General features: G+C 42.4%; 2 protein-coding genes across 2 annotated transcripts in view; both read left to right on the top strand.

The window, feature by feature from the left end:
- The first annotated feature begins 8,200 nt into the window (after positions 1-8,200).
- On the top strand, positions 8,201-21,672 carry hacd1 (3-hydroxyacyl-CoA dehydratase 1). The gene is made up of 7 exons (XM_056272345.1): positions 8,201-8,347; positions 11,105-11,222; positions 14,422-14,440; positions 14,531-14,619; positions 14,755-14,876; positions 19,595-19,773; positions 20,963-21,672. The coding sequence occupies exons 1-7, from the start codon at positions 8,229-8,231 to the stop codon at positions 21,043-21,045; spliced, it is 729 nt and encodes a 242-aa protein (XP_056128320.1). The 5' UTR covers positions 8,201-8,228; the 3' UTR covers positions 21,046-21,672.
- The window catches only part of rps20 (ribosomal protein S20), a 140,473-nt gene continuing 125,702 nt past the window's right edge, over positions 8,879-23,649 (top strand). Inside the window, exon 1 of the mRNA XM_056272351.1 lies at positions 8,879-8,899. Coding sequence (XP_056128326.1) covers positions 8,897-8,899 — 3 coding nt within the window. The 5' untranslated portion in view covers positions 8,879-8,896. The remainder of the gene's footprint in view (positions 8,900-23,649) is intronic.

Below are 23,649 nucleotides of genomic sequence, written 5' to 3'. Positions count from 1 at the left end.
AAGTAAAGCGTGGAGTGCAGTGAAGTAAAGCGTGGGGTGCAGTGAAGTAAAGCGTGGGGTGCAGTGAAGTAAAGCGTGGAGTGCAGTGGAGAAAAGCATGGGGTCAGGTGAAGTAAAGCGTGGGGTGCAGTGAAGTAAACCGTGGGGTGCAGTGAAGTAAAGCATGGGGTGCAGTGGTGTAAAGCGTGGGACGCAGTGGAGTAAAGCGTGGGGTGCAGTGAAGTAAAGTGTGGGATGCCGTGGAGTAAAGCGTGGGGTGCAGTGAAGTAAAGCGTGGGGTGCAGTGAAGTAAAGCGTGGGGTGCAGTGGAGTAAAGCGTGGGATGCAGTGGAGTAAAGCGTGGGGTGCAGTGGAGTAAAGCGTGGGATGCAGTGGAGTAAAGCGTGGGGTCCAGTGAAGTAAAGCGTGGGGATGCAGTGGAGAAAAGCGTGGGGTGCAGTGGAGTAAAGCGGGGGATGCAGTGGAGTAAAGCGTGGGGTGCAGTGGAGTAAACCGTGGGATGCAGTGGAGTAAAGCGTGGGGTCCAGTGAAGTAAAGCGTGGGGATTCAGTGGAGTTAAGCGTGGGGTGCAGTGAAGTAAAGCGTGGGGTGCAGTGGAGTAAAGCGTGGGATGCAGTGGAGTAAAGCGTGGGGATGCAGTGAAGTAAAGCGTGGGGTCCAGTGGAGTAAAGCGTGGGGATGCAGTGAAGTAAAGCGTGGGGTGCAGTGAAGTAAAGCGTGGGGTGCAGTGGAGTAAAGCGTGGGGTGCAGTGGAGTAAAGCGTGGGGTGCAGTGGAGTAAAGCGTGGGGTGCAGTGAAGTAAAGCGTGGGGATGCAGTGGAGTAAAGCGTGGGGTGCAGTGAAGTAAAGCGTGGGATGCAGTGGAGTAAAGCGTGGGGTGCAGTGAAGTAAAGCGTGGGGATGCAGTGGAGTAAAGCGTGGGGATGCAGTGAAGTAAAGCGTGGGATGCAGTGGAGTAAAGCTTGGGGATGCAGTGAAGTAAAGCGTGGGATGCAGTGGAGTAAAGCGTGGGGTGCAGTGAAGTAAAGCGTGGGATATAGTGGAGTAAAGCGTGGGGATGCAGTGAAGTAAAGCGTGGAGTGCAGTGAAGTAAAGCGTGGGGTGAAGCGAAGTAAAGCGTGGGGTGCAGTGGAGTAAAGCGGTGGATGCAGTGGAGTAAAGCATGGGGTGCAGTGGTGTAAAGCGTGGGACGCAGTGGAGTAAAGCGTGGGGTGCAGTGGAGTAAAGCGGGGGATGCAGTGGAGTAAAGCATGGGGTGCAGTGGTGTAAAGCGTGGGACGCAGTGGAGTAAAGCATGGGGTGCAGTGGAGTAAAGCATGGGGATGCAGTGAAGTAAAGCGTGGGGATGCAGTGGAGTAAAGCGTGGGGTGCAGTGAAGTAAAGCGTGGGATGCAGTGGAGTAAAGCGTGGGGATGCAGTGAAGTAAAGCGTGGGGTGCAGTGAAGTAAAGCGTGGGGTGCAGTGAAGTAAAGCGTGGGGATGCAGTGGAGTAAAGCGTGGAGTGCAGTGAAGTAAAGCGTGGAGTGCAGTGAAGTAAAGCGTGGGGTGCAGTGAAGTAAAGCGTGGAGTGCAGTGGAGAAAAGCGTGGAGTGCAGTGAAGTAAAGCGTGGGGATGCAGTGGAGTAAAGCGTGGGATGCAGTGGAGTAAAGCGTGGGGTCCAGTGAAGTAAAGCGTGGGGATGCAGTGGAGAAAAGCGTGGGGTGCAGTGGAGTAAAGCGGGGGATGCAGTGGAGTAAAGCGGGGGATGCAGTGGAGTAAAGCGTGGGGTGCAGTGGAGTAAAGCGGGGGATGCAATGGAGTAAAGCATGGGGTGCAGTGTTGTAAAGCGTGGGGTGCAGTGAAGTAAAGCGTGGGGATGCAGTGGTGTAAAGCATGGGGTCAGATGAAGTAAAGCGTGGGGTGCAGTGAAGTAAAGCGTGGAGTGCAGTGAAGTAAAGCGTGGGGTGCAGTGAAGTAAAGCGTGGGGTGCAGTGAAGTAAAGCGTGGAGTGCAGTGGAGAAAAGCGTGGGGATGCAGTGAAGTAAAGCGTGGGGATGCAGTGGAGTAAAGCGTGGGGATGCAGTGGAGTAAAGCGTGGGGATGCAGTGGAGTAAAGCGTGGGGATGCAGTGGAGTAAAGCGTGGGGTGCAGTGAAGTAAAGCGTGGGATGCAGTGGAGTAAAGCGTGGGGATGCAGTGAAGTAAAGCGTGGGGTGCAGTGAAGTAAAGCGTGGGGTGCAGTGAAGTAAAGCGTGGGGTGCAGTGAAGTATAGCGTGGGGTGCAGTGGAGTAAAGCGTGGGATGCAGTGGAGTAAAGCGTGGGGTGCAGTGGAGTAAAGCGTGGGATGCAGTGGAGTAAAGTGTGGGGTCCAGTGAAGTAAAGCGTGGGGATGCAGTGGAGAAAAGCGTGGGGTGCAGTGGAGTAAAGCGTGGGATGCAGTGGAGTAAAGCGTGGGGTGCAGTGGAGTAAAGCGTGGGATGCAGTGGAGTAAAGCGTGGGGTCCAGTGAAGTAAAGCGTGGGGATGCAGTGGAGAAAAGCGTGGGGTGCAGTGGAGTAAAGCGGGGGATGCAGTGGAGTAAAGCGTGGGGTGCAGTGGAGTAAACCGTGGGATGCAGTGGAGTAAAGCGTGGGGTCCAGTGAAGTAAAGCGTGGGGATTCAGTGGAGTTAAGCGTGGGGTGCAGTGAAGTAAAGCATGGGGTGCAGTGGAGTAAAGCGTGGGATGCAGTGGAGTAAAGCGTGGGGATGCAGTGAAGTAAAGCGTGGAGTGCAGTGAAGTAAAGCGTGGGGTGCAGTGAAGTAAAGCGTGGGGATGCAGTGAAGTAAAGCGTGGGGTGCAGTGAAGTAAAGCGTGGAGTGCAGTGAAGTAAAGCGTGGGGTGCAGTGGAGAAAAGCGTGGGGATGCAGTGAAGTAAAGCGTGGGGATGCAGTGGAGTAAAGCGTGGGGATGCAGTGGAGAAAAGCGTGGGGATGCAGTGAAGTAAAGCGTGGGGATGCAGTGGAGTAAAGCGTGGGGATGCAGTGGAGTAAAGCGTGGGGATGCAGTGGAGTAAAGCGTGGGGTGCAGTGAAGTAAAGCGTGGGATGCAGTGGAGTAAAGCGTGGGGTGCAGTGAAGTACAGCGTGGGGTGCAGTGAAGTAAAGCGTGGGGTGCAGTGAAGTAAAGCGTGGGGTGCAGTGAAGTAAAGCGTGGGGTGCAGTGAAGTAAAGCGTGGGGTGCAGTGGAGTAAAGTGTGGGGTCCAGTGAAGTAAAGCGTGGGGATGCAGTGGAGAAAAGCGTGGGGTGCAGTGGAGTAAAGCGGGGGATGCAGTGGAGTAAAGCGTGGGGTGCAGTGGAGTAAACCGTGGGATGCAGTGGAGTAAAGCGTGGGGTCCAGTGAAGTAAAGCGTGGGGATTCAGTGGAGTTAAGCGTGGGGTGCAGTGAAGTAAAGCATGGGGTGCAGTGGAGTAAAGCGTGGGATGCAGTGGAGTAAAGCGTGGGGATGCAGTGAAGTAAAGCGTGGGGTCCAGTGGAGTAAAGCGTGGGGATGCAGTGGAGTAAAGCGTGGGATGCAGTGGAGTAAAGCGTGGGGTCCAGTGAAGTAAAGCGTGGGGATTCAGTGGAGTTAAGCATGGGGTGCAGTGAAGTAAAGCGTGGGGATGCAGTGGAGTAAAGCGTGGGGTGCAGTGAAGTAAAGCGTGGGATGCAGTGGAGTAAAGCGTGGGGTGCAGTGAAGTAAAGCGTGGGGTGCAGTGAAGTAAAGCGTGGGGTGCAGTGAAGTAAAGCGTGGGGTGCAGTGAAGTAAAGCGTGGGGTGCAGTGAAGTAAAGCGTGGGGTGCAGTGGAGTAAAGCGTGGGATGCAGTGGAGTAAAGCGTGGGGTGCAGTGGAGTAAAGCGTGGGATGCAGTGGAGTAAAGCGTGGGGTCCAGTGAAGTAAAGCGTGGGGATGCAGTGGAGAAAAGCGTGGGGTGCAGTGGAGTAAAGCGTGGGATGCAGTGGAGTAAAGCGTGGGGTGCAGTGGAGTAAAGCGTGGGATGCAGTGGAGTAAAGCGTGGGGTCCAGTGAAGTAAAGCGTGGGGATGCAGTGGAGAAAAGCGTGGGGTGCAGTGGAGTAAAGCGGGGGATGCAGTGGAGTAAAGCGTGGGGTGCAGTGGAGTAAACCGTGGGATGCAGTGGAGTAAAGCGTGGGGTCCAGTGAAGTAAAGCGTGGGGATTCAGTGGAGTTAAGCGTGGGGTGCAGTGAAGTAAAGCATGGGGTGCAGTGGAGTAAAGCGTGGGGATGCAGTGAAGTAAAGCGTGGGGTCCAGTGGAGTAAAGCGTGGGGATGCAGTGGAGTAAAGCGTGGGGATGCAGTGGAGTAAAGCGTGGGATGCAGTGGAGTAAAGCGTGGGGTCCAGTGAAGTAAAGCGTGGGGATTCAGTGGAGTTAAGCGTGGGGTGCAGTGAAGTAAAGCGTGGGGATGCAGTGGAGTAAAGCGTGGGGTGCAGTGAAGTAAAGCGTGGAGTGCAGTGAAGTAAAGCGTGGGGTGCAGTGAAGTAAAGCGTGGGGTGCAGTGAAGTAAAGCGTGGGGATGCAGTGGTGTAAAGCATGGGGTCAGGTGAAGTAAAGCGTGGGGTGCAGTGAAGTAAACCGTGGGGTGCAGTGAAGTAAAGCGTGGGATGCAGTGGAGTAAAGCGTGGGGTGCAGTGAAGTAAAGCGTGGGGTGCAGTGAAGTAAAGCGTGGGGTGCAGTGAAGTAAACCGTGGGGTGCAGTGAAGTAAAGCGTGGGATGCAGTGGAGTAAAGCGTGGGGTGCAGTGAAGTAAAGCGTGGGGTGCAGTGAAGTAAAGCGTGGAGTGCAGTGAAGTAAAGCGTGGGGTGCAGTGAAGTAAAGCGTGGGGTGCAGTGAAGTAAAGCGTGGGATGCAGTGGAGTAAAGCGTGGGATGCAGTGGAGTAAAGCGTGGGGATGCAGTGGAGTAAAGCGTGGGGATGCAGTGGAGAAAAGCGTGGGGATGCAGTGAAGTAAAGCGTGGGGATGCAGTGGAGTAAAGCGTGGGGATGCAGTGGAGTAAAGCGTGGGGATGCAGTGGAGTAAAGCGTGGGGTGCAGTGAAGTAAAGCGTGGGATGCAGTGGAGTAAAGCGTGGGGTGCAGTGAAGTAAAGCGTGGGGTGCAGTGAAGTAAAGCGTGGGGTGCAGTGAAGTAAAGCGTGGGGTGCAGTGAAGTAAAGCGTGGGGTGCAGTGAAGTAAAGCGTGGGGTGCAGTGGAGTAAAGCGTGGGATGCAGTGGAGTAAAGCGTGGGGTGCAGTGGAGTAAAGCGTGGGATGCAGTGGAGTAAAGCGTGGGGTCCAGTGAAGTAAAGCGTGGGGATGCAGTGGAGAAAAGCGTGGGGTGCAGTGGAGTAAAGCGTGGGATGCAGTGGAGTAAAGCGTGGGGTGCAGTGGAGTAAAGCGTGGGATGCAGTGGAGTAAAGCGTGGGGTCCAGTGAAGTAAAGCGTGGGGATGCAGTGGAGAAAAGCGTGGGGTGCAGTGGAGTAAAGCGGGGGATGCAGTGGAGTAAAGCGTGGGGTGCAGTGGAGTAAACCGTGGGGTGCAGTGGAGTAAACCGTGGGATGCAGTGGAGTAAAGCGTGGGGTCCAGTGAAGTAAAGCGTGGGGATGCAGTGGAGTAAAGCGTGGGGATGCAGTGGAGTAAAGCGTGGGGATGCAGTGGAGTAAAGCGTGGGGTGCAGTGAAGTAAAGCGTGGGATGCAGTGGAGTAAAGCGTGGGGTGCAGTGAAGTAAAGCGTGGGGTGCAGTGAAGTAAAGCGTGGGGTGCAGTGAAGTAAAGCGTGGGGTGCAGTGAAGTAAAGCGTGTGGTGCAGTGAAGTAAAGCGTGGGGTGCAGTGGAGTAAAGCGTGGGGTGCAGTGAAGTAAAGCGTGGGGTGCAGTGGAGTAAAGCGTGGGATGCAGTGGAGTAAAGCGTGGGGTGCAGTGGAGTAAAGCGTGGGATGCAGTGGAGTAAAGCGTGGGGTCCAGTGAAGTAAAGCGTGGGGATGCAGTGGAGAAAAGCGTGGGGTGCAGTGGAGTAAAGCGGGGGATGCAGTGGAGTAAAGCGTGGGGTGCAGTGGAGTAAACCGTGGGATGCAGTGGAGTAAAGCGTGGGGTCCAGTGAAGTAAAGCGTGGGGATTCAGTGGAGTTAAGCGTGGGGTGCAGTGAAGTGAGGAAGAATTTTCTAAACTCGTTAAATCATCTAAATCGACAACATGTATGTTAGACCCTATACCGACTAAGCTAATGAAAGAGATGCTTCCAGAGGTCATAGATCCTCTTCTTACTATCATTAAAGCTGCTGTCCGTAACTTTTTTAAGTTAAAAATAATCCAAATTAATTATTTAAAAAAAAACATCTTCAGCCAGTGGTCAAAACTATCTGCTTGCCATAGCTAGATTCAAAACGGTTAGCTTGTAATAATGATTTTAATTCCAGTGGTACTGGTGGGTTTCCGCGGGAGATTCGAGCATGTCTTTGCGTCATTACGTCACACCCGTACACATAAAGAAGGAGTTTCGGCTAGCCGGCTATACTGCGCGTGACGAGATGTTTAGATGTATAGGCTTTTCTCGCAGCACTTTACATGATTAAACTTATGGCGGATCTGCAGCTTTAATTCAATTACAGGCCGATCTTGAATCTGCCTTTTCTGTCAAAGATACTAGAAAAAGCAGTATCCTCACAACTGTGTTCCTTTCTAGAAAGAAATGATATCTGCGAGGATTTCCAGTCAGGATTTAGACCGTACCATAGCACTGAGACCGCTCTCATCAGAGTCACACATGATTTGCTCTTATCATCCGATCGTGGTTGTATCTCTCTATTAGTGTTACTCGATCTTAGTGCTGCATTTGATACTATTGACCACAACATTCTTTTAAATAGACTAGAAAACTATGTTGGCATTAGTGGAATTGAATTAGCATGGTTTAAATCACACTTATCTGACCGTTATCAGTTTGTAGCAGTAAATGAAGAGATGTCTTATCCATCACAAGTTCAGTATGGCGTACCACAAGGCTCAGTACTAGGACCGCTGCTGTTCACTCTGTACATGCTACCCTCACACACACACACACACACACACACACACACACAAACACACCTACGACTTAACTCTAAAAAAACAGAGATTCTAATTAATGGACAAAAAATGTCCTCACGTAATAACCTAGAATACTGTCTAACACTTGATGGCTGCTCTGTCAAGTCCTCGTCGTCGGTTAGGAACCTGGGTGTGCTCTTTGATCCCAATCTTTCATTTGAAAGTCACGTGTCTAGTATCTGTAAAACCACATTTTTCCATCTTAAAAATATATCTAAATTACGTCATATGCTCTCATTGACGAATGCGGAACAATTACTTCATGCGTTCATGACCTCAAGGCTAGATAACTGTAATGCTCTACTGGGTGGTTGCCCTGCACGCTTAATAAACAAACTAAAGCTAGTTCAAAACGCAGCCGCTCGAGTTCTTACCAGAACCAGGAAATATGACCATATTAGCCCGGTTCTGTCAACACTGCATTGGCTCCCTATTAAACATCGTATAAATTTTTAAATAATGCTGATTACATACAAAGCACTAAATGGTTTAGCTCCCAGTGCTTGAGCGAGCTCTTAACGCATTATAGTCCTTCACATCTATTGCGATCTCTAAGTTTCGCCCAGTTGATAATACCTAGAATATCTAAATCGACTGCTGGCGGTAGATCCTTTTCCTATTTAGCACCAAAACTCTGGAACAGTCTAAAGACTTAAGAGTTTTCTGTTAAAACGGTGTCGTGTTAGCGGCCCCTAAGTTATTAACTAATGATCGTTGCGACGGAAGAGAATCAATCAAAACTAACTTTAGCTGGAAAATAACTTTATTCTACAACTGTCATAAAGCCAAAACAATCTCTGTCACTTTAATTTCCTATAATCACTGTAAAGCAGCGTTTGGAACAATCTACATTGTTAAAAGCGCTATATAAATGAAGATGACTTGACTTGACTAATGTGGTGGAAAGTGAGAACCAGTATTGACTACCAATTTGTTTGAATTTATTATTATAATTTTTTTAAACAGTTAAATTTAGAAGTGCGCATAACCTGTCCTCCTCATCATGACAAATTTATTATTTTTAGTTTATTGTGATAACATAAGTCTACATGATATCTCCAGATGTGCATGACTGAACAGGAGACCCCCCCCCCCCCCCCCCCCCCCCCCCCCCCCCAGCTGTGCACGCGCGAGGCTCGTGCGTGTGGTGTCATGGCGTCCGGAGAGGAGGACGGGTCTGTCGAGGAGAAACAAACCAACAACAAGAAGCGGATAAAAGGCACAATCGCCACGGCATGGCTCACCTTCTACAACATCGCCATGACAGCCGGGTAACAGATCAGTCTGAGCTTCTTTACTCGCTGAACACACTCCTGTGTGTCTGAACACACTCCTGTGTCTGTTTAGTTTCGCCGCATTGTAAATCACTCGACTGGTTGTTACTTAAAGCTACTTTTAAAGCTCTAAGAGAGACTATTGGGTTACACTGTCATTGTTACAGTGTAATTATATATTTAAGTACTGAGTAATAGTAATTAACTACATGTACTTACTCTAGGGTTAGGGTAGGATTAGGATTTGGTTGAGGGTTAGTTGCATGTAATTATGCATTATTTACTGTTATTACTATGGTAAGTACATGTAACATATGTAACACGGACACTGTAAAGTAAAGTGTAACCGAGTGTTGCATTAAACCCGCAGTGTGTGCCACTGTTGGTGTGTTCTACAGTGGTCAGCTGCTGGTTATACTGGGATATTCCTCTCAGAAACCGAAGCTCAGTGTTTCCTAATACGGATCCGCGCGTCACCGCGATATGTTTAGAACTCGCTCGACTGGCGAAATTCAACAAAGAAGAATAAAATGCACGATAATAATCATGAGACTGTTATTCACTTCAGCGCGACTAAACTTCTCGATTCCTGTGAAAAACAATGCGCCTAATTCTATTGGGTAACACTTTACAATAAGGTTCATTCGTTATCATTATTTAATGTATGGACTAACATGAACTAACAATGAGCGTTACATTTGTTACAGTATTTATTAATCTTTGTTAATGTTATTTAAACAAATATACAGCTGTTCATTGTTTGTTCATGCTAGTTCACAGTGTGTTAACTAATGCAACCTTTGATTTTAATAATGTATTAATACATGTTGAAATTAATATTAACTATGCTGAAGAAGTATTGTTCATTCTTAGTACATGTGAACTAAGGTTGTTAACTAATGAACCTTTTACACGTTACATTACTGTAGCACTAACTATAAATTATGCATAATTACATGCAACTAACCCTAAACCAACCCCTAACCCTAGAGTAAGTAATGTATTAATTATTATTACTCAGTACTTACATGTATAATTACACTGTAACACGGACTCCTTTAAATAAAGTGTTGCCTTGTACTGAATAGTATGTCCTTGTAGTACAATTTTTAAAATATTTTTTCTGTGAAAAAAAAAGGCTATCAATGATAAACTAAAATGTACGCTACCTAATGAAAATACACTTACTTTCTCCTTTATAAAGTTTACTTTGTACTTAAGCATGATGAAAAATGATTAAAATACAATGATTTAAAATTTAATTTGACATTAGTACAGTTATTGTGATGTTTGACTAACATACTTAAGCACATGCAGCCTGATTATAATCATAACTATTATTCAGTATTACATTTAAAATTAATGTAATTTTTAATGTACTTCACCATTACAAATGTGCAATAAATATATTTTATTACATGACATACAAGTTTCAGCAGAAATTACATTAAAGGGTCATTCCATGTCAAATCAACCAAGGTTAACAAAAATCCCTGAAGAAAGACGAACATAAATAGTGATGAAAGCCAAAAAAATAAATGTCACGAATGTATATTGACTGAGTAATCCACTGTTTGGTCAAGGGGGTGAAAATTACAAATTTGGGATTTGGAGCCAAATTACAGGGGGGTAAAACAGACTTTAGAAAGATGACAGCATCATCATGTTATTGTCACACAGAGATAAGTAGATCTATTAGTCAAATCTGTTGACTTTAGCAATATTTGTTGCATTATATGCCAACGGTGACGGTTCAAAAATGGGAAATAGCACTTCTTGTGTTTTTTTCCCCAGGTTTGCATGCCTGTAACTCAAGAAGTATTAAAGATATCTCAATATCCTTTCAGATTCTGGTTCCTAAAAAGTTTTCTTTTGCTCTCTTCATTTTAAAGGCTCTGTATGGTTCAACGCCAGAGATGTGGAGATCTAAATGTGGCTCTGTGAGGAAATTGTTCAATTGTACACATTTTCAGTGGTCAAAAACCAGATGTAGGTCACTTTGCACACAGCTGATGCTTTTTTTTATTTAAAGGGAAGAATAAATAATGTGGAAATTAGAAATGCCAAAACTATGGCATACAACACACCTCTCTGAGTGCCAAAAATACACAGAAATGGTCAAGTTGAGGCACATTAACTTGATCTCAAAAGTGTATTTATATTTTCTGTGTGCAAAGTAAACTACATCTGGTTTTTGACCGCTGAAAATGTGTACAATTGACCAATTTCCTCACAGAGCCACATTTAGATCTCCACATCTCTGCCGTTGAACCATACAGAGCCTTTAAAATGAAGAGAGCAAAAGAAAACTTAAGTTTTTTTGTTTTTTTTTGTTAAATGATTTGCCCAAACATATGCTAGTGCTCCCTCTCTTTAATATAAACGCCACTTAGTTTGATATTTTATCTCCTACGCAATGAGTTAAATGCATGTAAGTGTGGCTTAAGTGATTACATACTTTTTTACTCTGTATCTTTAATTAAATATCTATTATTTGTCTTAGAAAACTAGACAAGCCCTTATATAGTGCTCTTTTTCCATTGTTCGACATTTTGTAATCATTTCCAAAATCATAGTGGAGAATATCTAGTGCAGTCCCATAATGCATTGCAATGAGAAGTGCACAACCCATGTGCTCTCAACAACTATATAATGCCCATAATGCACTGTGAGTGTCACGTTTGGTGACTAGTTGAGTTTGCCGGTTAACTGAACGTCACTTCTATAGACGGTGTGTGTGGTCTTTGATTGCAGGTGGCTTGTGCTGGCTGTTTCCATGGTCCGCTTTTACCTTCAGAAAGGAACCCATAAAGGCTTGTACAAACATATAGCAAGGACACTAAAATGTTTCCAGACATTTGCACTATTGGAGGTAAGATCAAATGCCTTCAACCACCATGATATGTGATATAAACCTTTACTTTATTCTATTTTCCAGTGTTACAGTATCTTTTTGTCTATTAGTTAATCAACACCATCTCAAAGAAAGACAAAACCCTTCTCCTGTGAAAAAACCTTCTCTGAACCCATTTCTTACCGTTTTACTATTTGCATTAACAATTTCTGAATGAGGTATTCTCAGGAAACAGTGCAATACGTGCCCTCTTTTTTTTAAATAACTTAATTTGAAAAAGTTTCCTCTTGCTCAAAGTCTTCCGTGTCCACAATAGAAGTAAACCAGTTTTTGAGTGGCAAATTCTATTGGCCCGAATCATCTGCATGTCAAACTGTCTTACAGTAATCTTTCCAAATCATCACTCGCCCTGTTTTATTAAGGGAGATTTTCAAACAGCACTTTTGCGCCCTTTCACTGCAAACATTGTCTAATTATCTAAACTCACTGGAAAACAAAACTGAAAATTGTCATCGTATTAGTGGTTAGAGGTACTGTCCTTCCAACAAACAGAACAACAGTGGTCCCAAAATCGAGCCTTGAGGAACGCCATATAAAAACGTATATAGGGAAAAGAACAGTGGTCCCAAAAGCGAGCCTTGAGGAACGCCATATAAAAACATATTTAGGGAAAAGAACAGTGGTCCCAAAATCGAGCCTTGAGGACGCCATATAAAAACGTATATAGGGAAAACAACAGTGGTCCCAAAATCGAGCCTTGAGGAACGCCATATAAAAACGTATATAGGGAAAACAACAGTGGTCCCAAAAGCGAGCCTTGAGGAACGCCATATAAAAACGTATATAGGGAAAACAACAGTGGTCCCAAAATCGAGCCCTGAGGAACGCCATATAAAAACAAATATAGGGAAAACAACAGTGGTCCCAAAAGCGAGCCTTGAGGAACGCCATATAAAAACATATATGGGGAAAACAACAGTGGTCCCAAAATCGAGCCTTGAGGAACGCCATATAAAAACGTATATAGGGAAAACAACAGTGGTCCCAAAATCGAGCCCTGAGGAACGCCATTTAAAAACGTATATAGGGAAAACAACAGTGGTCCCAAAAGCGAGCCTTGTGGAACGCCATATGGAACGCCATATAAAAACATATATAGGGAAAACAACAGTGGTCCCAAAATCGAGCCCTGAGGAACGCCATATAAAAACGTATATAGGGAAAACAACAGTGGTCCCAAAAGCGAGCCTTGAGGAACGCCATATAAAAACATATATAGGGAAAACAACAGTGGTCCCAAAAGCGAGCCTTGAGGAACGCCATATAAAAACTTATATAGGGAAAACAACAGTGGTCCCAAAATCGAGCCCTGAGGAACGCCATATAAAAACGTATGTAGGGAAAACAATAGTGGTCCCAAAATCGAGCCCTGAGGATTGCCATATAAAAACGTATATAGGGAAAACAACAGTGGTCCCAAAAGCGAGCCTTGAGGAACGCCATATAAAAACATATTTAGGGAAAACAACAATGGTCCCAAAATCGAGCCTTGAGGAACGCCATATAAAAACGTATATAGGGAAAACAACAGTGGTCCCAAAAGCTAGCCTTGAGGAACGCCATATAAAAACGTATATAGGGAAAACAACAGTGGTCCCAAAATCGAGCCTTGAGGAACGCCATATAAAAACATATATAGGGAAAACAACAGTGGTCCCAAAATCGAGCCCTGAGGAACGCCATATAAAAACATATATAGCGAAAACAACAGTGGTCCCAAAATCGAGCCTTGAGGAACGCCATATAAAAACATATATAGCGAAAACAACAGTGGTCCCAAAATCGAGCCTTGAGGAACGCCATATAAAAACATATATAGGGAAAACAACAGTGGTCCCAAAATCGAGCCCTAAGGAACGCCATATAAAAACATATATAGCGAAAACAACAGTGGTCCCAAAAGCGAGCCTTGAGGAACGCCATATAAAAATATATATAGGGAAAACAACAGTGGTCCCAAAATCGAGCCCTGAGGAACGCCATATAAAAACATATATAGGGAAAACAACAGTGGTCCCAAAATCGAGCCCTGAGGAACGCCATATAAAAACGTATGTAGGGAAAACAATAGTGGTCCCAAAATCGAGCCCTGAGGAACGCCATATAAAAACGTATATAGGGAAAACAACAGTGGTCCCAAAAGCGAGCCTTGAGGAACGCCATATAAAAACATATTTAGGGAAAACAACAGTGGTCCCAAAATCGAGCCTTGAGGAACGCCATATAAAAACATATTTAGGGAAAACAACAGTGGTCCCAAAATCGAGCCTTGAGGAACGCCATATAAAAACGTATATAGGGAAAACAACAGTGGTCCCAAAAGCGAGCCTTGAGGAACGCCACAAACTAAAGTGGACGATTTGGAGGAAAAGTTTCCTATATTGCCAATAAAATGTCCTTTAGATAGAGTCAAACCACTACTCGATGTTCCAAACAAAAGTGAGCGACTAAATCACAAAGGGCCAATCCACAAGGCTAGGGTCACTTCATAGAAGTTATTTCACGATTCATTTTGATAACTGAGTGAAAATGGTGATTTATTTAAGTATCTTACAAGTTTCTGGGATTTAAACTCATTTAAAACCAACTATAATTATTGTATTTTTTTAATAATAAATGTATTTACCAAGAGATACACAAACAAATTAAATAATAAGCATTTTTATTTTATTTTATTATTGCTACAACAATCAGTAACACTTCAAAATACTGATCCGTCATTAATAGGTAAATATGCAGGACTAATGACTAGTGCTACATTTACACTTCAGCTTCACTAATATGGAAACATGATTAACTAATCGGTATGTAATATCACATTTATGACTGAGGTACTTACTAGGTAATCAATAATTACTGAATGTGATTAGCCTCATTAATTATCTACTATAGCGGTCGACCGATATATCACCAGGGTCAATATATCGACTGATATATGGCATTTTTAAAATACTTTACAAGTTGCCATCTGAAGTACAAGTGTTTATTTTACAGTTTTATGTTTAAATCATTTTCAAATTTGTGTTGCTTTTTTTTCAATGATGTTCAACAATTCATGGGACTGGGTAAAAAAGAAACCAGTTTTTTAGCATGCTTATATCTATGTTCTGATCTATCTGCATTTCTTTTTCTTACGCTTTGGCTATTTTTATTTCAGATCGGACACTGTGCTATTGGTATGTACAATATTTTAAAGTGCAATGCTAACATATTTGCTTCTAGGTATATAAAGATATTTTTCAGGTGTTGTTTTTGGTGTGTTAAAGGAATTGTGCGGACATCTGTAATTGTGACTGGGGTCCAAGTGTGTTCTCGGATATTCATGGTCTGGTTTATTGCAAACAGCATCAGACAGGTCGGTGTGCATGAGGAGGACTTTAACTAATAATGTTCCCAATGGGAATTATGGGACATTTTCACTGTTCGCCAATTTCTAAATGGGCTGTTGAATTTTAAATATTATTTTCTTTCGTTTGAAACGCATACTAAGATTCAGAACGAGGAGAGTGTGATCTTGTTCGTAGTGGTGTGGACGGTTACAGAGATCACTCGCTACTCTTTCTACACTTTCAACCTGATCCACCATCTGCCGTACTTCATCAAGTGGGCCAGGTACTCGCGACTCTGCACGGTGTGGTTTATGGAGCATGCTGATACTCACAAGCACATGCTGTAGAGCTACAGGTACGCAGGTTGCTAGGATTGTTCTGCTTCCTGACATTTGATTTACGCGTGTTGGTAATAGTAGCGATTTGAAAACACATGGTGTGCTACTTGCTTTATACTCACTAGCGAAATGGTGTACCTCGTGAAGTTACTCTCACCTCTAGGGCTGCAGCTATCGATTCTTTTTGTAATCGGTTAATCTAGCACTTAATCGATCGATTAATCGAGTAATCGGATAAAAAAATTGTTGTGTTTTTAAACAACCAAAACAAAAAATGCATAACGAAAATGATGTGGCTGTAAAATGATCAAGCATTTGGCTTTTATTGATCAAAAAAAATAAAAAAAACCTGGTATTTATTCCAACTCCAACATTTGGCTCCAAAACTAAGCCTATTTATTGAAATTTTTACCCATTTAGTATAAGTGACAACAATGTTCTATGCTCAATTACTTTGGTAGCCGATTCAAATGTCTTCCCCAAAAGTACGAGTGGATTTGGAGAAGCAGGCTGGGGAATTTCATTTTTTGTTGTTGTCTGTAACTATTTGGAAGACGTGACATACAAACAAGGTCTCGCAAAGACTGCAATACAATATTTGTTCCTCCGTCACGTCTCGGTGTATACAGTGAATGCATGCTGAAATTATTGTTGCGTGGCTACAAAGTTTAGTGATGCATTGCCGCAATTGATCTGACTGGCGCGTGAGAGAGACGAGGGTGCATGCGTGTGTGAAGGGGTTCTTTTTTTAGGCTATCTCTCTTGCAATTGAACGTGAATACGTTTACTACTTAAAAGCATCAAAGCTAAACATTAGGGCTGGGTATCGATTCAGATGTTCAAATTCGATTCGATTTCGATTCACAAGCTCACAGTTCGATTCGATTTCGATTCTCGATTCGATTCTCGATTCGACTATAATGATTATAGATGTAATACAAATCTCAGTCTAAATATCAGTTATCATTTTTTAGACAATTTTTTATTACATTGATCTCACCTAAATGTTTGTTTTTACAATGGGGTAATTTTTTTTAAGAGTTTATGCAACACATGGAAGCTTGATTTCAATCTTTGAATTAAATTGAAAAAAGTAGCACAAATAAATACAATAGAATAGGCCTAAAGACACAAATAAAGAGACATAAAAAGAAAAGTTTTTGTCAGAAATACTACAGAAACTGAATAAAGTAATCCAATGTAAAATAACACTGCATAGTCTTTTAGTCCTGACTGAATTAAATACATAGGCTATTAATTCTGATTCCTTACAATTATTGCTATATTATGTTGTTTTGACAACAAAATTAATGACAGACACATATGGCTGCGTTCACTTTAAGAACTAGTGCACGGATCCATTACTGTTTCATTATAACGTTACTGCCTGTCACACGCGTTTTATGCTTATTTAAGACATAACCGACTGTCTTTACAAGGTTACTCACCAAGACCAGAGTTTTGACATCATTTTGCGTGTTTTTAACTGTTAAAGCGATATAATCCACGAAAAAGAACGTTTGTTACTGGCGAGCTGTTTGTGAGGCGGATTTAGGCTGTATGTGCACGCAGTGAAAAACATGCGCGAGTGCGCGAGCACAGGATAGTTTAAAATTGCTTGAATGTTTAAACTGGTAAAACTTAAAAAAGACGTGAAAATGATAAACGTTAGTTACGATGCAATGCTGGCCCGATTGTGCAAGTGAATCATGTCCCGACTCCTAAACACGAGTGTGTATCGACGCCTGCAGCGCTTGACGCTTGCCGTGTGCAGAGTGAGAAGACGCAGCACGCGAGCCCTGAATATGGAAAAAATCGATTCGTGGCCGTTGAGAATCGATTTTGAATCGACCACATTTTAAAAAACGATTAATCGAAAAATCGATTTTTTTGCCCAGCCCTATTAAACATCATATCTAGTCAAACCGCATCACGACATCGCAACAAATACAGTATGGGATTAAAATCAGCGAACATCAATGTATCATAGGCTTATGGTGTGTTCACACCGAATGCGAGTAGATTACATACCAAGTCAATGCAAAGACGCGAATAGACGCATCATTCGCCGGGTGTCGCGACTGACGCGAATTGGGCGACGCGTTTGCCGCGAACGTCTTCCGCGCAGGTTGAAAAATTTGAACTCGAGCGAATGTTCAAGCGTCTAACTAGACGCGATAAACACGTATTTGACGCTCTATCCGCGTTCGGTGTGAACACCATTAGGTTTCAGCGACACTGGTGAGACAGCATGGAGTGGATGTGTTCGGTTCAGATTCTGAATCATTGCAGTCGTACTGTTGTGGTATGCCCATGCCAGGTCTACTTTGCAGTAGACACATTGCACCTTGTTCTCTTCCTTTTTAAGTATGTATAATGATCCCAAACTTTAGACATTCTCTGCCGTTTATGGACATCTTTACTCTCCGCCATTGCGCCCGCCAACTAAATTCAAAATGTATCACGCGCTATAGTATAGATCCCTGCGCGTATATTGCAGGTCATAGGAGTTTAACGAGGCTTCGAGGCAGAGTTTTTGCCTCGAGGAATTTTTGTAATCGAGTTAATCGAGTAACTCGATGAATCGTTTCAGCCCTACTCACCTCCTGTTGCTTGACTATGTCATGATTCTGCCATCATGTTATTGATTATTCCTAGTCTTGTGGCAGGATCATGACAGAACCAATGTTTTGTGTACAAGCGCATAGCCAATTGTTTGGCCATGTGCTTGTGTGGTCTCGTCTTGTAACCCCGCCCCCTTGTTATCCGTGTTTAGTCATTATTGCCTTGTTAGCGTCACCTGTTCCCCTCGTTAGTTTCTTGCTATTTAATCCCCTTGTGTTTGCTGTCTTGTGTCGGTTCATTGCTTAATCTATGCTGAATGTTGTCAAATCTGTCTATGTGTCTATACCTTGCCATTTCTTACCCGTGAGCCGTGAGTACCTAGTGTAGAGTCTTGTTTTTGTGTACGTTTATTTGAAGTATTGTCAGTTTATTGTACAGTCATTGTCTAGTCTAGTCTGCCATCCATTCCTTGTCCTAGTCGTGTTTTGCCCCCTCGTGGGTTTTGTTTTCCTGTTTTGTTCCAATAAACCCCCTGTTCGTTGCACTCTGTCTGTTTTGGGTTCATCTTCTTTCGTCCATGTAACAGACTACTTCTTTCTAATAAGTGCTATAAAACACACTGTATAAACAGCGCGAGCTGGCGTAGGTCACGCCTCACTAGCGAAACTGTTTACCTCGTGACTAAACGTGAACAAACGAGACTTCACCAACGAGATTTCAGCTCGTGAGCAGAGTTACTGTCACCTCCTGTTGCTTGACTGCTACTTCCTACTAAATAGTGGGCGAAAAACCGCGTGGCAAAAGAAGTGTGTTTAAATTCACAGTACTCGTAAAACAGTCTCTGGATGACCTACTATTTCCGGTGAGATTCTGAAGTGTTCATCCGACGGACACTTTTCTATCCCATGAGGCCACGGGAGAGGATTTATGAACGACAGTGAAGCGACGCGACTGTAACAACATGGCGGATGTAAAACCTCCTCAACTCCCCAGATGTGGCCCGGATCTGGGCCGACACTATGTTACTGTCTGGGCAGCCTTCCATCTCACTTGCCAGACTGATCTCAAAAAAATACCGCTCCCCAGATGTACATCTACATTTTGCTTCGTTTCGCACGGACATTTAACGGCGTGTACATACACGCAAAAGATGACGGTTCGTTTCGGCGTGGACACACACGCGGATAGCTCAAAATGCGTATAGATAACACGCCACTTGACTTGAAAGTGGCGTGTATGTTTACGCAAAAGTCATGATGTCATGTTGCACTTGCACAAAAACACATTCAGTATTCCTTAAAATAAATAAAAAAGTAAAATGCAACCTCAGAAAATTATGCAAACATGCAGTAATTAAATATCTTAAATAATACAAATATACTTTATGTATTTAATCTCACTTTATTAGCCAGTGTTTTTGCTGCTGACCTTTTATGATCCAATTCAACCAAAGGATTAAGCAAACATGACTTTAGAATAGATAAACATCACATTTGTTTCAATTTGTTGTTTTTATTGCTGAAGTAAGAGTGTTTAACTTTCTTCTTCTGCGATCCAGAACAGCAGCACAGCTGAAAGGTGTGTTTGAGCGTACAAAATCTGCATTTGCTTCGCCACATTCGCCAAAAATAAAACATTTTTTTCTTTTTTTGTTACTGAAAAACAAGCAAGCCCAGCCCAGGTCAGGAAAAAAGTAGTTAATTTTCATAAAAAGTAAGTAAGGTAAGCAAGTAGGTACTTTTTAGGGAGTTATGCAATATTGTAACAGATTACTTTTAAAAGTAACTCTCCCCAACACTGTTAATTCTCCAAAGCAGTGGTTACCCTGATCCTGGAGGTCTATAGTTTCGAAACACTGCTCTGGAGACCTCTGCGAATCATTTTTTTGTAAACCAGTGATTCTGAGCGAGTATCAAACTGCCAAAGTCATGTGATTTCAGGCTTTGTTACGTCAATGGACCAGGACCAGCCAATATGCACGTGTCTCGCAATATTAATAACTTTCCCCAACACTGAGTTACATAGTAATTGTTGATGTGTGTGTTTGTGCGGTTATAATGTGTGATGATGTCGCATTTATATCTCCTATTTCCCTCAGGTATAACCTGTTTATTGTCATGTACCCCCTGGGAGTCGTTGGTGAACTGCTGACCATACACGCTGCCTTACCGTATGTCCGGAGATCAGGCATGTTCTCCCTCAGGCTTCCCAACAAATACAACGTGTCCTTCGACTATTACTACTTCCTGATCATCGTCATGCTGTCCTACATCCCATGTAAGAACAGTAATCTGCTACACTATATATCTGTCTATCTATCCTTATTTAAGATGCCATTCTATCTAAAATTTCTAATTTATCTATCATGCTAGCCATGTGCTAATTAATGCTAGCTACGTGCTAAAACATGCTAGCAAACTGTTAAAACATAATAGCAATGTGCTAATTCATGTTAGCAATGTTAAAACTTGCTAATTCATCCTAGCAACTTGCGAAACATGTTAGCAACATGTTCATTAATCCTAACAACACACAGGTTAGCAAAACATAATTCATGCTAGTAGCTAACATGCCAAAACATTCTAGCCAACTGATAAAACATACTAGCAACGTGTTAATTCATACTAGCAACATGTTAAAACATGTTAATTCATGTTAGCGATGTTAAAACATGCTAATTCATGCTAGCAACATGCTATGTAAATTACAGTATCTCTGTTATGATTGCTGTCTGCAATGATTTGATTTTAGTGTAGATAAACTTGTGGGATGGTGTTAAAGCTTTAGAAGCCAAGGCTGATTTTCTAAGAAGATTTTACGTTACCAATGTGCTAAAACATGCTAGCAAACTGTTAAAACATACTTTGTTAGTTCATGTTAGCAATGTGCTAATTCATGTTAGCAATGTGTTAAAACATTGTAATTCAAGTTAGCAAAATGCTAAAATATGCTAGCAACATGCTAATTAATACTAAAAACCTGCTTAAACATGCTAGCAAAACATTCTTATTCATGCTAGCAATATGTTAAAACATGCTATAAATGTTAAAGCATCCTAGCAACATGATAATTAATGTTAACAACATGTTAATTCATGATAACAACATGTTAATTCATGATAACAACATGTTAATTCATGTTAACAAAATGCGAAAACATGCTAGAAATGTGTTAACTTGCAAAACATGATCATTCATGCTAGCAACATGTTAAAACATGCTGGAAATGTTAAAAAATGCAAGCAACATGATAATTAATGCTAACAACATGCTAATTCATGTTACCAACATGCTAATTCATGCTAGCAATGTGCTAATTCATGCTAGCAATGTCGTACTTTCCCTTTCCACTTGACTAAATTCAAAGCTTCTAAAACGTTCAAAGTTTAATACGGCTTTGTGAAGCCAACATAAAAGTGTGTCCCGATGAACTTCCCTCTCTAGTCAATGTTGTGTTTCTCTTCCAGTGTTTCCTCAGCTCTTCTTCCACATGCTGCGTCAGAGGAGGAGGGTTCTTCACGGAGAAGTCATAGTAGAGAAAGATGAGTAGAAGGAATCCCCAGCTAGCCGTCAGATATTTGAGAAAAGTTTATAATAAAACAATTAAATATGAATCAATTCTACTACTATTAGTTACGGTCGATATTCCCAGCAGAACCCGTCATTAAGGTTCGCCACTCTCCCAGTTGTGTTTCACTTCACAAGGACGGAATCACTTCATTCAACAAAGGAGATCTGAACCGAAGTACAAGGACGATGGAGAATCCTCGTCTGTTTCGAGAAAAAAGCATTGGATTGGAATCTGGCATTAATAACGGTTAGGGTTAGCATTAGCGTTAGCGTTAGGTATAATCTCTCCTGATCGGGACTGGGTTGTGGTGTGTGTAGTTGCTGGGTGAACCATTCCACACATTCTAGATCTCCACTTTGGCTTTTCTCATCCATGTTCTTGGACGGACAGATTAGAGATTAAAATAATGAATACTTCTTAACTTTATCCATCTGAAGGTGGTGTTATAGCAGACTTTTCAGTACAATAGCAAAACCTGTGGGACTGACAAAACAATGTATAAACTGTTGTTTTTTTATCACTTGGCTACTTTATTTCTCACAATGTCATACACACGCAATAGGTATTAAAAAAGCATGTAATTCAAATAAACATAAATGTATTAATATATGAAAGCATCGTCATTATCTAGATATCATGTTGAAGGTTATCAATTATCTTAAGTCTGAGAACTGATTCTTTAGAATTAATAGTTATTTTCACGAATGTTCTGAATATAACACCAGGTGTAATGTGATAAAAGCTCATCAACATGTTCAGGGTTTTGTCCAAACCTGAGACTGAACGCGACAGAACATTCGGTCCATCGATCGGTGTCTGTTTTTATCATGTTACTCTCATTAGTCCAAAATCCCAGTCATTTATATCATAAAGTGTGACTTTTGTCCCAATATTCAAGCAGTTTGGCCTTTAGTTTGGACAGAAAATGACTTGCTATGTTGGGATACAGCTAGTATGCGCTATGATTATCTGTTGCTTCGGTGTTTACAATCCACACTAGAGTAAATAAACTGGGAGAGTTTGTCCAGGCGTGCTCTAGGAAACCAGCAGCTCGTGTTCGGCTCATCGAGACTCTCTGTTGCTAAAGCTTTAGCTCTTTTGGCTCTCAGACCTTCTGTGTTGGTGTTTTTATTTATAATGTTTTGTTTTTCTGTAAGAAACTTGAGTTCACAGCTCTTCTGAGTAGATTCTCTCTACGGTGCTTCATTGTTTTCCTCTTCTGTGCAGCTGAGGAGAGAGAGGACATGCTGTGACATCATTAGATAGAATTGTGAAGAACATTTTCATGTGATTTAATTCAATACCTGGTAATTGTACTGATTGAATAAAGGTCTTTGAAGAAAGAATAAAAAGAACTATGACTATATGTACTCGAGCATTAGTATTGCTCTCGTTGAGAAGTGTTTATACTGCAAAAGAATAGTTTAGGGGAAAAAATAAAAGCTTTATTTGTTAAGTTCATAATATTGAGAGCAAAGGTCAAATGTAGAAAGACATCATCAGACATTATTAGACAGTAATTTGCATCTGTGATAAAACTTTGGGCTTCACAGGAACTGAGAGAGTTGTTGGCTATACACATACGCATGTCTAGAGACGTATTTTTAAAAAGTAGAAAGCCGCGTCACACACGATGCTCTGCAAAAGCATTAAAAAGATGGAAAAGTAGCGCAATGGAATAAAAAAAAACACATTCTGTGCATTTAATTGCCCCTTTCCACCCAATTAGAGTTGCATTCATTGCTATAGTTTCATTAGGCTTCCATCGCGTTTTCTTTCCAAATTATCACTGGACTTAAAATAAAATGTTAGCATTTTATTTGAAGTGAAAATAAGATAACAATGGTCTTGTCATGGAGAGGTGTGTTATAAAATGTCATAAATATAGTTAAACCCATCTATCTATGTATCTACTGTATACCCATAAAAAGCCCACCCAGTGTTTCCTCCCTCCCTCCCGTAGAGGCCTGGAAACAAGGAACAGGTGTGAACAATCAATCACTGTGGAAACTAATGAGGGTAACTATGGAAACAGTCAAGGCAGCTACTCAAACTGGAGCTAAACACAGGAACTTAAAAAAGGCTGAATCTGAAAATATTATACCCTCAAATAGGGCCATTTGTAGCCATAGTGGACATTATCGAGTGCACTCATTCAATCCCATAATGCACTGCACCAACGAGTGAACAACTGATGTACGCTCACAGCTAAATCAGGGAACGCCACAGTTCTCTCTCCCTCCATCATTGTTTGCTGATTAACTAAAGTAAAACCAGATCCAAAAGCACGGACATCCACAGCAAAACACTGTTGCCCAAGTTGGGTGCTCAACAAAAAAATTATATATAAAAAAGGAAAAAAAGTCGGCACACCTTGGCTCCAAAAACGTGAAAAATTGAATAGACATTTCGAGCACGTGGGCTCTTCGTCAGACTGATTAACTAAAGTAAAATTATTTCACAATCAAGAGGATAACGAATAATTTATGCATGAATAAAAATGCAAAATTTTAGCCAATTTTTATCCCAAATACACTGTAATTTTCAGCTTATTAGAGAAAGAAGAAGTTTTATTTATATCCT

The sequence above is a fragment of the Rhinichthys klamathensis genome, unplaced genomic scaffold (assembly GCF_029890125.1).
Source record: "Rhinichthys klamathensis goyatoka isolate OS25496 unplaced genomic scaffold, OSU_Roscu_1.1 h1tg000334l_1, whole genome shotgun sequence".
Classification (NCBI taxonomy): Eukaryota; Metazoa; Chordata; class Actinopteri; order Cypriniformes; family Leuciscidae; genus Rhinichthys; species Rhinichthys klamathensis.
Note: the sequence above shows the minus strand (reverse complement) of the source record. Positions and strands in the feature narration are given on the sequence as shown.

Excerpts from the sequence above, each read along its gene's own strand:
- hacd1 (XM_056272345.1), top strand. The coding sequence starts at position 8,229 with ATGGCGTCCGGAGAGGAGGACGGGTCTGTCGAGGAGAAACAAACCAAC. Across the intron at positions 14,877-19,594 it reads TACTTCATCAAGTGGGCCAG|GTATAACCTGTTTATTGTCA; the intron begins GTACTCGCGACT and ends TATTTCCCTCAG. Across the intron at positions 19,774-20,962 it reads CATGCTGTCCTACATCCCAT|TGTTTCCTCAGCTCTTCTTC; the intron begins GTAAGAACAGTA and ends TTTCTCTTCCAG.